Source organism: Carassius carassius, chromosome 30 (assembly GCF_963082965.1).
Source record: "Carassius carassius chromosome 30, fCarCar2.1, whole genome shotgun sequence".
In the NCBI taxonomy this organism is placed as follows: Eukaryota; Metazoa; Chordata; class Actinopteri; order Cypriniformes; family Cyprinidae; genus Carassius; species Carassius carassius.
Window position 1 is genome coordinate 5947187 of NC_081784.1, and position 13361 is coordinate 5960547.

Consider the following 13361-nt stretch of genomic DNA (forward strand, 5'->3'; position numbering starts at 1 on the left):
TTTATTCCACTCCTCTTCTTTGTCTAGACCAAGATGAGTGCACACAGTTCCCGTCTGTCTGTCCCTCTGAGCGACCTGTCTGCACCAACACCTACGGGAGCTTCAAGTGCCGTGCAAACAAGAGGTGTAACCAGGGGTACGAGCCTAATCATGAAGGGACAGCATGTGTAGGTGAGTTGAGACTAAAGCCAGATGATTATGGTGGATTTATATAATAAGAAGCCCCTGAGAATAGCTGTTTGCCCTCATTTCACATAGGTAGGTCTGGAATTCATGGCAGCTTTCATTGGCCAAGGCTTGCCCATGAGGCCGTTTGTCAAACAACCAATCACAGTTTGTTTCGTTCATTGTCAAGTTTTGTGGCGTGGAAATGTCACCACAATAACAGACCGGTGTGTAAAACTCTCTGACATATTTTAAAAATTATATGCCGCAAACTTTAAATACTTCACATACTTTTGAAAATCCAGTGTTTAGTTGATCCTGAAAAGCGCTCGTCGTCACTGTTGTAAACACAGCAGCTTTCTTCTTTCATGAGGGGGTTTGGTGCCACGGGTATCTTTGTTTCCGCGGAAATCCTGTAGAATTCAACCAATCTGATGACGACTTTGATACTTCTGTCCCATATGTATCAGACGTTTAGTCAGCGGTCCAAGGGCGTGATGTCTCAGGCTGAGATTAGGGCAAAAATATCTCAACCTGTGCTATAATATGCAAAGATCAACAAAAAAAAAAGTGCTAGTAAATTTTTAAAAAAGTTTACCAAATTACCAAAGTTTGCAAGTCAGAAATTTCAACATGAGCTCAAACATTTCTCACATCCAAGACTATATGCAAATTGATTTTACAACTCTATGCTCTTATTTTACATCAACTATCATCTAATATCTTTCAATTTTCATTTCTCCCAATGACAGCGCTGGAAAAGTAGGATTAAGATTTATTTAAAAGTTTAGAAATGACTAGTACATTTCAAAATTCCAAAGAAAAGGCGAGCAACTAATTAAATTAAATTACATTAAGTTTTTTTTTTTTTACATTTTATTTACAATGTCGAATTTTTTTATTTTTTATTATTAACAGTGTAGTTTGCTTCTCTTTCCTTTTCCCCTTGCAGCCCAGGTGGCTTATTTTGGTGGAAACAAATCCTCAGCCTCCAAGTTCTGGGCTTCCCATCTTTGGCCTCTTGTACTAACTCTTCTCGCTGCCTTTACTGCTTGCTTTGGGGCATGAAGGGCGGTGCCTCTCCTCTCCTGACATCTCTTCCACACTGCTTGATCTCTGATTCTCTGCTTTTCTTTTGTTTTCGCACTGAGGTATTTGGGAGTCAGCTGTAAAATGAACTCTCCATGGACCTGTCACTTCTGCAGTGTCGTCACTAACAGACCTGTATAAATAATGCTTCGCTTTCCAGATGGGAACCAGAAAAGATCCCTGTTTTTAAGACAAATAAGCATTCCACTCCATCTAGATTGAGGAAAAATCAAAGATCCTCATGTTCATCAAGTGCGATATGGGATAAGATTGTGATTGTAATGATCTTTATGAAAGACCATGTCCCAGTGTGTAACAGGCGATTATGAGTGCATTCAGTCTCATATCGGCAGCATTATGCTAGCAGGTTTTCCAGGAGAACATATTCCAGGCCATCTGTTTCTCGCAAGGTCTTCCTTGTGCTCTGATAAATACATTCACAAGAGATTCATACTGTACACTTTTGACCCTCACCAGTACTTACGACTGCCCTTGGGATTGGTGCATGTTTTAGGCATGGATGAGTATTGCAAAACACAGTTTCATTTAGCAAAATGTTGTTCAGATTTATACATGTGGGATTTCACTGTGATCTAGCTGCAAAAACATAGACCCAGACCAAATTTGTAAAGTAAAACTTCTTTGATAAGATATGATGTCTATTTATTTAATAATTTACCATGACCACAACCAAAATATTACTTAAAATATTACAACTTTGAAATATAGAGTTCAGTAAAGTCTTTTACTAGAAAGAGATATTTTCCACACAAGTAAAAAGTGTCCATGGCCATTGTCAAAAAAAAGCACAAAAAAGCACCCTAAAAGTAGTTCATACAACTTATGTTTTGTCTTTCAAGACAAATAATAGTTTTGTGTGAGAAATAAGAAGAAATTTGCATATTGTATAACATAAGACGAAAATATGTGAATAAAATGAAAATAATTTGCTGTTGGATTTATTTGAAAAGATATTCACACAGAAAATTGCTAGTAAATTTCACTAAAAATAATTAAAATAAATAAATAAAAATACATAAATGTTTCGAAATGGCAAGTAACTCACTGAATTAAAATTGCAATTTTGAAGTAGAAATATCAAAACAATTTTTTTCCCTCATGGGAATCATCACAACTCATATATTTTTTTTTCCTCATACATAAACACAGTCTTTTTAAAGTATAAGATCACATTGTGTGAAGAACAGACAATGAAAACCATTGTCTGTTTCTCCCACAAATCTTGCCAGTGGCTTGAGAAGTCTGGAAAGAAAGCACACAAATCATATGGACCACTTTCATTGTGTTTTGTTTTGGCCCTTTTTTAAAGGAGGAGTAAATTCTAAACCGGTCAGCTTAGTAAATGTATCACTATTTTTTGTAGATGTTAATTGTGTATTCATTTTTATAAATTGATAATTTTTTTTTAACCCTATTAAGTGGGAACATTACAGCTTGCTATGCAGAATATTCACCAAAGGTGAATGAACTGTGTGTGGTTCAATGAAAAAGGCATTTTAAAATGCTGTACGTGCTCCGTTTTCAAAGTTGTTAGCTTTGGATGTAAATATTGTGATTTCCTATAGTATGCCCTTGACCGAAACTAGACTGCTTATACAACCCGAATTCCGGAAAAGTTGGGACGTTTTTTAAATTTTAATAAAATGAAAACTAAAAGACTTTCAAATCACATGAGCCAATATTTTATTCACAATAGAACATAGATAACATAGCAAATGTTTAAACTGAGAAAGTTTACAATTTTATGCACAAAATGAGCTCATTTCAATTTTGATTTCTGCTACAGGTCTCAAAATAGTTGGGACGGGGCATGTTTACCATGGTGTAGCATCTCCTTTTCTTTTCAAAACAGTTTGAAGACGTCTGGGCATTGAGGCTATGAGTTGCTGGAGTTTTGCTGTTGGAATTTGGTCCCATTCTTGCCTTATATAGATTTCCAGCTGCTGAAGAGTTCGTGGTCGTCTTTGACGTATTTTTCGTTTAATGATGCGCCAAATATTCTCTATAGGTGAAAGATCTGGACTGCAGGCAGGCCAGGTTAGCACCCGGACTCTTCTACGACGAAGCCATGCTGTTGTTTTAGCTGCAGTATGTGGTTTTGCATTGTCCTGCTGAAATAAACAAGGCCTTCCCTGAAATAGACGTTGTTTGGAGGGAAGCATATGTTGCTCTAAAACCTTTATATACCTTTCAGCATTCACAGAGCCTTCCAAAACATGCAAGCTGCCCATACCGTATGCACTTATGCACCCCCATACCATCAGAGATGCTGGCTTTTGAACTGAACGCTGATAACATGCTGGAAGGTCTCCCTCCTCTTTAGCCCGGAAGACACGGCGTCCGTGATTTCCAACAAGAATGTCAAATTTGGACTCGTCTGACCATAAAACACTATTCCACTTTGAAATAGTCCATTTTAAATGAGCCTTGGCCCACAGGACACGACGGCGCTTCTGGACCATGTTCACATATGGCTTCCTTTTTGCATGATAGAGCTTTAGTTGGCATCTTCTGATGGCACGGCGGATTGTGTTTACCGACAGTGGTTTCTGAAAGTATTCCTGGGCCCATTTAGTAATGTCATTGACACAATCATGCCGATGAGTGATGCAGTGTCGTCTGAGAGCCCGAAGACCACGGGCATCCAATAAAGGTCTCCGGCCTTGTCCCTTACACACAGAGATTTCTCCAGTTTCTCTGAATCTTTTGTTGATGTTATGCACTGTAGATGATGAGATTTGCAAAGCCTTTGCAATTTGACGTTGAGGAACATTGTTTTTAAAGTTTTCCACAATTTTTTTACGCAGTCTTTCACAGATTGGAGAGCCTCTGCCCATCTTTACTTCTGAGAGACTCTGCTTCTCTAAGACAAAGCTTTTATAGCTAATCATGTTACAGACCTGATATCAATTAACTAGATGTTCTCCCAGCTGAATCTTTTCAAAACTGCTTGCTTTTTTAGCCATTTGTTGCCCCCGTGCCAACTTTTTTGAGACCTGTAGCAGGCATTAAATTTTAAATGAGCTAATTAAGTGGATAAAAGTGTAAAATTTCTCAGTTTAAACATTTGCTACGTTATCTATGTTCTATTGTGAATAAAATATTGGCTCATGTGATTTGAAATTCCTTTAGTTTTCATTTTATTAAAATTTAAAAAACGTCCCAACTTTTCCGGACTTCGGGTTGTACAGGATCACTGATTTCAGTGCATCTGTGTAGCTACAGAGCTCAGAATCCACAATTTTTTTAAAACATTGTGTATTGTCATAACTGGACAGTTGCATCAGTAACATTTAATATGATTTCACTGTGGTCTTTGATGGAGGTGTAAAAAAAACTTCTGAACTGACTCATAATGTGTGCTTTGGCTGAAGACCCCTCAGTCTCCAGGGGAGAATAGATTCTCTTTATTTTATTACACTGTTTTAATTTTCCATGTCATGATTCAGATGAAACGTGCTGACTGCTTCGGGAAAAAATTCTGATCTCACAAGAGCTGAGAGATGCCACCTGTAATTATTATTTTAATGGTACATGTACTTACAGAAGAGATTAGATCAAGCTTACCTCAGTGTCATGGTTAAAAGGAAAGGCACAGTGTGGAATCTTAATAAATGCATGTCACGGTAAAGGTAAATGTGAAAATTTGATCTGTCTTTTTACTTTTCTGCCATAGCGATTCTGTTGAAAATGCCAGCACGGGTTTCTATGCTAGTCCAGAGTGGTCAGAGTTGCTTCATGATTTTCTAGTAAAAAGAGTGGTTAAGCTAGTTAAAAAGCCTAGTAGGCAGACCAGCAAGCAAAGCACAACATATACTGGTGTTTTCAACAGGCATGGATACTGAAGTACTAAACGATCAATCAGATTATATGATGAGCTGCTCCAGATGAAGATGTTATCTCTACTTTTATGTGGAAATGGTTTAAATGGAAATAGAACACAAGTCTAATAATTTCTAGAGAAAAGACGGCTTGAAAACAGGCTAGATCCAGTCTTAGAATTGTTTTTATTTTATTATTATTATTTATTTTTTATGAAATATGAATGAATAGCTTTTTTTTGTATAATTTGGGGTTCATTTGTATAATAAAGAGAAAACCTTTTTCTGATTTTTTTGTCTTGGTTTTTGTCGCAGCAATGAGAATAAGTAATATATATATATATATATATATATATATATATATATATATATAGAATGTCACATTTTGAAATATGGTGTGTCATTGTGAGGTAAAGATTCAGTTACCTAATTTTTTTTTTATTCTGAGGCAGAAATGGGCTCTCATTCTCCTACTATAAAAGGTTAGATTTTCTCAGTAACATTAACTCAGTAGCTTTATAAGTTGATATTAATATTAACTATCATCACTAAGTTAAATAATTCTTAACAGCCCATTTGTTAGAAGATTTAAAACGAGTTACTAGTTATTTATGTTATTAAAATATTAATATTAAGAAATGATTTTTTTAAAGAAATTAATACTTTTCTGTCAAATCAAAAACAAATGCACTTCTTCTGAACTTGAATTCACCGGAGAATATTGAAATAATGTTTCATATTTTCCACATAAATATTAAGCAGCATAACTGTTTTCAACGTTGTTAATAAGAAATGTTTCTTGAGCACCAAATTAACATATTAGATTGATTTCTGAAGGATCGTGTGCATTCATGAATTGAGTGGTTTGTATGTGTATTCATTGTCTCAGTATCTCTAAACCAATCACAAGCTTCAGCAGGTATGAAGGGGTCACTTTAAGAAGAGCAGGTCTGTATCTCGCACATGGGTTACCCGAGGCTGTTACAGCTTGCTTTCTTGCACACTCAAGTATTCAAGACATTTTTCAGATTTTCAGCCTCCAAGTTAGCCCGAAAGACAACAAAATAAAGAAAGAGAATGGAACCTGGAGCAAGATTTAATCTGGGAGAGGAAAGCAAACAGTCCAAGTCTGTTGAGATGTGAGACCGCTATGTTTTTGTTGTGTTTGAATACAACATCCGATTCCAAAGGCCGGGTCTGGGCTTAAAGGGTGAAGGGTATGATGGGTGGCACTGTCCCATGGGTCTCATGGTTCAGTACTAGCGGAACTCATACCACTGAAGTATCTGTTTACCCAGGTGCTCTCCTCTGGCCATTACCGGGCAACCAGCCAACAAGGTAGATGAGAGATGTAAATACTACTCTGAAAGACATCTCACTCAGGTCAGCTTCTCATCAGGATGATTTTTTATTCCTTTTCCATGTGGTCTTAGCCACATCATGGTTTCTTGAGAAGTGAGAATGTCCTAATGTTACAGATGTGCTTTGTGTTTTCACATTATGAAATATGGTTCTGTGAGACTAGTGAAAGTGAGTTTTGATCTGTTAGTTGACATTACCACAAAATGATATGACATTACTTCTTGCACATTTAACATCACTTTCAAAGACCAATGTCCAGTCAGAGAAGCTAAACGTACAATGAGTTTTTTTAGAGGCAGGTGAATGTGGTTGGTTGTTGAACATATTGCAGCAGTTAGTAAATTAAATGTCTGGTTATTGGTGCTAAAACGTTAATGCTCAATAGCATTTGAAACTAATGAACCATCTACACTAAAGCCGCACTAAACCTAACCATTAGTGCAAAAAAGAGAAACATGAAAAAAAAACACAAAAAACAAAAACATTTGTTGAAGCATCCATGCCATTTTAGCTTGCTTCTAAAATATTTGTGTTCTTTTATCAAGCTTTTGTGACTTGTGTTTTATGAAATTCATACCTGAGCGCTACACTCTGCAAGTGCAGTGCTGTACCGGGTGAGCTACTGAGCAAGTTTATGGAGACAATTTGGTTAACTGGCAGTGTGCGGGTTTCACAAACCAAAACTGAGACCGACTTTCCAGCTCTGAAATGCATTTTTCAAAGGAGAATAACTGACTGTGGCATTGTTTTTCAGATAAACAAGTAATTTGACTTAAAAATCCCTTACAGCACCTTTAAAACACATATGGGTGTGTTAATTGGGTGTCCATATACTGTTGGCTATATACTGTGGTTGGTTGAGGCAAGAATATAGTCATAGTCAAATTCAAATCTATTATTCATTTCCTGGCCAGTTCTTCGGTTCTCTCTCCCTTTTCTTTCCTGCTTCAATACTGTGCTGTGCTGATTAACTATTGATGGGGTTGAAAAAGAGCGAGCACTAGACGTTGAAGAGAATGGGATTAAAATTGGTGCTGATAGCTTGTAGATGGAAATGGAGGAATACTGTAACTCAGTTTGGGAGGTCTGAACATCACTGACTGCCATTGTCTGCTGCCATTGGCATTTCTCACATAGCAGATAGGCCAAACCAAAAGGGCTCCTCCTCATGAATGAAGCACTTGAGGACACTTGGCTGTGATGGATTAAAGAATTCAATCTTCTGGACTTTTTCTTCTGATCCCTGTTGATTTGTTTGGGCATTTATGAAACACATTGGGTTGATTAAAATAATTCAAGGATGGTTTTGGTCAGCTTTCATGTAATACACTTGCTTGATGTTTTTGGATATTATTCATTCTTCTTTTTTTTTTGACCAATATTCATATTATTATCATATTTGACACTGTTTAATATGAACATAGTCAATTACAGGAGGGAATTTTTTAAGCAGTTTGCACAATGTTTTTCCAGTCGTAGTGTGAGGCCAAAAGATTGTTTTTGAATGGCAGTGAGTCAAAGGCATTGAACGAGTCAACATCTTCCTCAGAAACAAACAACAGACCCTCCCTTTCCTAACATTGCTAAATGTATCTGGCAACATAACTTATTGCAAAAGCATATATTTAGATTCAGTGTACACTAGATGTTGCATCCTACAACAGACACAACACATTCACTGCCAGTCTTTGAGGCTGAACACCTGAAGCCAAAGCCAACATGGCTGTCATTTGAAGGGGCTGATCTAAATTCAGCCAAACTGCAGTTTTCCCTCAGTTAAGAACTCATTCACACTCTTTACTGAATGTGCTGCACATGTCCTGTAGATGTGATCACATCCGAATCGGTCACATTAAAGGGGAAAATTAAACCGAGACACATTCACAACAACTAGGGGGGCACCACATGACACAAGCTTTAAAAATATTTTTCGTAAATTGTTTTATTATTAACTTGAAATTCATGAAAGACCATAACTCGTTTATGAACACTAACTTAATAATAATAATAATAATAAATTATAAATAAATAAAGATTACATGATTTGGGCTTCCGTCCCAAATCGGTCAGAGTTGAGTTGGTCCACAACAAGTACGCGCAAATGTGTCATTTTTTTAACGGCTACAGAAAATGAATCAAAATGGACTGACGTCAATTGAGTGGTTTTGCAAAAAGAAAGTTAAAGAAAGACAAGGACGCTAGACGTTTAGCTACAATTCAAAATGTTCCAGGGATCGAAAGTTTTTTTTTTAAACGAGTGAAAAATGAGCTCAGGATGACAATGACTATTTTTCACGCGACACGCAAGTGTGTTGGAAGCGTTTCCAGGCAAAATATAATAGGAAAATATGTTTATATGTCATTTTGTACACAAATATATATTAATTCATGACATTTTGATGTTTGAAATTCTATAGGTTGACATAAATTCAGATATAAATGTAATTTAAAAAATAAATAAATAATTATCGATTTTCAAATATTGCACCTGTCAAACATAGTATATTTTGCTGTCAATACTGTTGACAGTGTCCTTTATCAGTAGGTGTAGGTGTAGTTGTGTAAAAAAAAGTTTATATTGTTGTCATAAAGACGAGAGCCTGGTCTGTCGGCGGGCTCCCTCTATGTTACCTACAGCAGCAGCAGCGCGCCATCGCCGCGTCAGGCACGCTTCTGGTGTGTAAAGACTCAGAAAACGCGAAGCAGCCGCCACGAAACTGACATGCAGCAGAAACGCCACGCAGCCAGTGTGTCACCGATCTTTTTAATGCAACATTTCCTAGAAGTTCCAAAACGATTGTCAATTTATTCAAAAAGACCTTATGAGAATCTTTCAGCCTCTGCCTGCTTTAGTCCTTCTGTTTCATTCCTTTTTGTTCAAGTCCAGAACGCAGAGCTGGCCTGCGTTAACACTGGATTGATTTTAATTTCCCCCTTGGTTGACAGATTATGAAGTTTGCTTTTTAAATATGAAATCAAGGGCATTTCAATTAGTCTCTCATCTGCTGACCATGATCTGCCTGCTTACCGGTGGGGGATATGAGTAAATACACTCATGGAAAAACTCTTGCTCACATTGCACTTAGGTCTTAAATTCATTATTTTGCTTATTTTGTTTCCTTTTATCAGTGTCCAAAAAGATATGACTATGGAGTTTTATTTGACCTTTCTTTGACCTTTTCAAAGTTTCAAAAAATTTAGTCCAATCCAATGCTAAAATTAAAAACAATATATACACTAATTGTTTTACATATAATTTAATATTTATTTACAATTTAAAATAACTTTCTATAATTTCTATTTGATTATATTTTAAAATGCTATTTACTGCAAGTTTCTGTGATGGCAAAACTGTATTTTCAGCATCATTAATCCAGTCTTCAATGTCTCATGATCCTTTAGAAATCATTCTAATATGCTGATTTGGTGCTCGAGAAATAGTTCTGATTATAATCAATGTTGAAAAAAAAAAGATTATTTGATGAATAGAAATAAAAAAGAACAGAATTTAGCTGAAATATAAAGCTTCTGTAACATTCTAAAGTCTCATTGTCACTTTTGATCAATTAATGCATGCTTGCTAAAGTATTAATTTCTTAATTTCTTTAATAAAAAAAAAAGAAAAAAAAAAAAAGTTTTTACTGACCCCATAATTTTGGACAGTATTGTATATTAGAAAAGCTTTCTTTTTCAGCTAAATGCTGTCCTTTTGAACTGTCTTTCATCAAAGAATCCTGAGAAAAAAAAAATTGCACACTACTGTTTTCAAGTGGGGAAGTTGTGGCCTAATGGTAAGAGAGTTGGACTTGCAATCGAAAGGTTGTGAGTTCGAGTCTCGGGCCAGCAGGAATAGTGGGTGGGGGAGTGCTTGTACAGTGCTCTCTCCACCCTCAATACCACGACTTAGGTGCCCTTGAGCAAGGCATTGAACCCCCAACTGCTCCCTGGGCGCCACTGCTCTGGGTGTGTGTTCACAGTGTGTGTGTGTTCACTGCTCTGTGTGTGTGCACTTTGGATGGGTTAAATGCAGAGCACAAATTCTGAGTATGGGTCACCATACTTGGCTGAATGTCATGTCACTTTTTTTCCACTTTTTTCAACATTGATTTAAATTTGATTGATCTAAAACTTTTTACCAAATGTGTGTGTGTGTGTGTGTGTGTGTGTGCCTGTATATTTAAATCCATAATATTCCTAAAATGTATTTTTGTCACTGTTTGTAAATGGAACATGTTTAAAATTGTACTGGATGTTACACTATTTCACCATGAAAACTCTTAGAATGCATCTTAAAATTATTCTCGGAGAGACAAAGCATTTACTGAGTGATTTCAGTTGTAGCATTTTTCCGAACAATCCTCATTGAGCAAATAATTTTTACTCATTGCCATTTGAAAATAACAAGGCTTTGCTTTATCAGCAGGTAAATCTGTTCCTCTCCACTAATATCCTGGAGGAAGAACAGACCAAATGCAAATGCCCCATAAAACTGCAGAACCAACCAGTGGGTTTGCCAAAGTTATAACTCTAATCCTCTGTCTCTGGTGCAGAATACTCGTGCCACATCAAGGGCAATACCATTTCCTCTCAAATAAGAATATGACTTCTTTACTAGCCAGTAATGCTGCTTAATGTCTTATGGGAGAGAATGGCTTTTTGGAGAGTGTGTGAGCTGGACCTTGATTTAGCCTTTTGAGATTGAACAAAATGAGCCTGCAGTGTTTGTGTACCGAGCTCACACATTCCCAGAAATCAGTCTGTTTTCATTTTAGCGCTGTCTGTGTATGTGAAGGGAAAAACTCTGCTGATCTCGGTTTCCAAAGGAACAACAAAACATTTTATTTCTGTTGCTATTCTGGATAAAAGACAAAAGCTCTTTTCAAAAACCTGCTCACATACAGAAATCTTGGAATAAATGTATATTTTTTTATAAATTGTATAAAACACTTTTTTATATACAGTATTTGAGTGCAACATAATACAACCCGAATTCCGGAAAAGTTGGGACGTTTTTTAAATTTTAATAAAATGAAAACTAAAGGAATTTCAAATCACATGAGCCAATATTTTATTCACAATAGAACATAGATAACGTAACAAATGTTTAAACTGAGAAATTTTACACTTTTATCCACTTAATTAGCTCATTTAAAATTTAATGCCTGCTACAGGTCTCAAAAAAGTTGGCACGGGGGCAACAAATGGCTAAAAAAGCAAGCAGTTTTTTGTGATTTAGTGATTAATTAAGTTAATTGATATCAGGTCTGTAACATGATTAGCTATAAAAGCTTTGTCTTAGAGAAGCAGAGTCTCTCAGAAGTAAAGATGGGCAGAGGCTCTCCAATCTGTGAAAGACTGTGTAAAAAAATTGTGGAAAACTTTAAAAACAATGTTCCTCAACGTCAAATTGCAAAGGCTTTGCAAATCTCATCATCTACAGTGCATAACATCATCAAAAGATTCAGAGAAACTGGAGAAATCTCTGTGCGTAAGGGACAAGGCCGGAGACCTTTATTGGATGCCCGTGGTCTTCGGGCTCTCAGACGACACTGCATCACTCATCGGCATGATTGTGTCAATGACATTACTAAATGGGCCCAGGAATACTTTCAGAAACCACTGTCGGTAAACACAATCCGCCGTGCCATCAGCAGATGCCAACTAAAGCTCTATCATGCAAAAAGGAAGCCATATGTGAACATGGTCCAGAAGCGCCGTCGTGTCCTGTGGGCCAAGGCTCATTTAAAAATGGACTATTTCAAAGTGGAATAGTGTTTTATGGTCAGATGAGTCCAAATTTGACATTCTTGTTGGAAATCACGGACGCCGTGTCCTCCGGGCTAAAGAGGAGGGAGACCTTCCAGCATGTTATCAGCGTTCAGTTCAAAAGCCAGCATCTCTGATGGTATGGGGGTGCATAATTGCATACGCTATGGGCAGCTTGCATGTTTTGGAAGGCTCTGTGAATGCTGAAAGGTATATAAAGGTTTCAGAGCAACATATGCTTCCCTCCAAACAACGTCTATTTCAGGGAAGGCCTTGTTTATTTCAGCAGGACAATGCAAAACCACATACTGCAGCTATAACAACAGCATGGCTTCGTCGTAGAAGAGTCCGGGTGCTAACCTGGCCTGCCTGCAGTCCAGATCTTTCACCTATAGAGAACATTTGGCGCATCATTAAACGAAAAATACGTCAAAGACGACCACGAACTCTTCAGCAGCTGGAAATCTATATAAGGCAAGAATGGGACCAAATTCCAACAGCAAAACTCCAGCAACTCATAGCCTCAATGCCCAGATGTCTTCAAACTGTTTTGAAAAGAAAAGGAGATGCTACACCATGGTAAACATGCCCCGTCTCAACTATTTTGAGACCTGTAGCAGAAATCAAAATTGAAATGAGCTCATTTTGTGCATAAAATTGTAAACTTTCTCAGTTTAAACATTTGCTATGTTATCTATGTTCTATTGTGAATAAAATATTGGCTCATGTGATTTGAGAGTCCTTTAGTTTTTATTTTATTCAAATTTAAAAAACGTCCCAACTTTTCCGGAAATCGGGTTGTAGTAATAAACAGCAAAACAAATATTTGCTGCTTTGTTACTTATTTTCCATTTCAAGGTATATTAGTACAGATAGTAAAACACATTTGTCTCTGTAGCAGCATTGAGCCAGAGATTTTATATTATTTGTAACAGAAGTAATAAACAGTTAATGGAAAGTTATGATTCTACATTAGGAAGACATAAACATTTTACTTTTTCCCCCTTTTAAATCATACGCTAGTGTTTTCTCTAAACAGTTTGTTCAAAACAATATAATCTATAATAAAAAACTAGATTTTACATTTTGTCATATCAAAGTACTTTTTAAAACACATGTAATATATACAGTCCAGAC

General features: G+C 36.6%; 1 protein-coding gene across 1 annotated transcript in view; it reads left to right on the top strand.

The window, feature by feature from the left end:
- The window catches only part of LOC132110287 (cartilage acidic protein 1-like), a 29008-nt gene extending 27775 nt beyond the window's left edge, over positions 1–1233 (top strand). Inside the window, exons 14-15 of the mRNA XM_059516858.1 lie at positions 28–171; positions 1118–1233. Of these exons, the coding sequence (XP_059372841.1) occupies positions 28–171; positions 1118–1233 (260 nt within the window). The remainder of the gene's footprint in view (positions 1–27; positions 172–1117) is intronic.
- The last annotated feature ends 12128 nt before the right edge of the window (positions 1234–13361 follow it).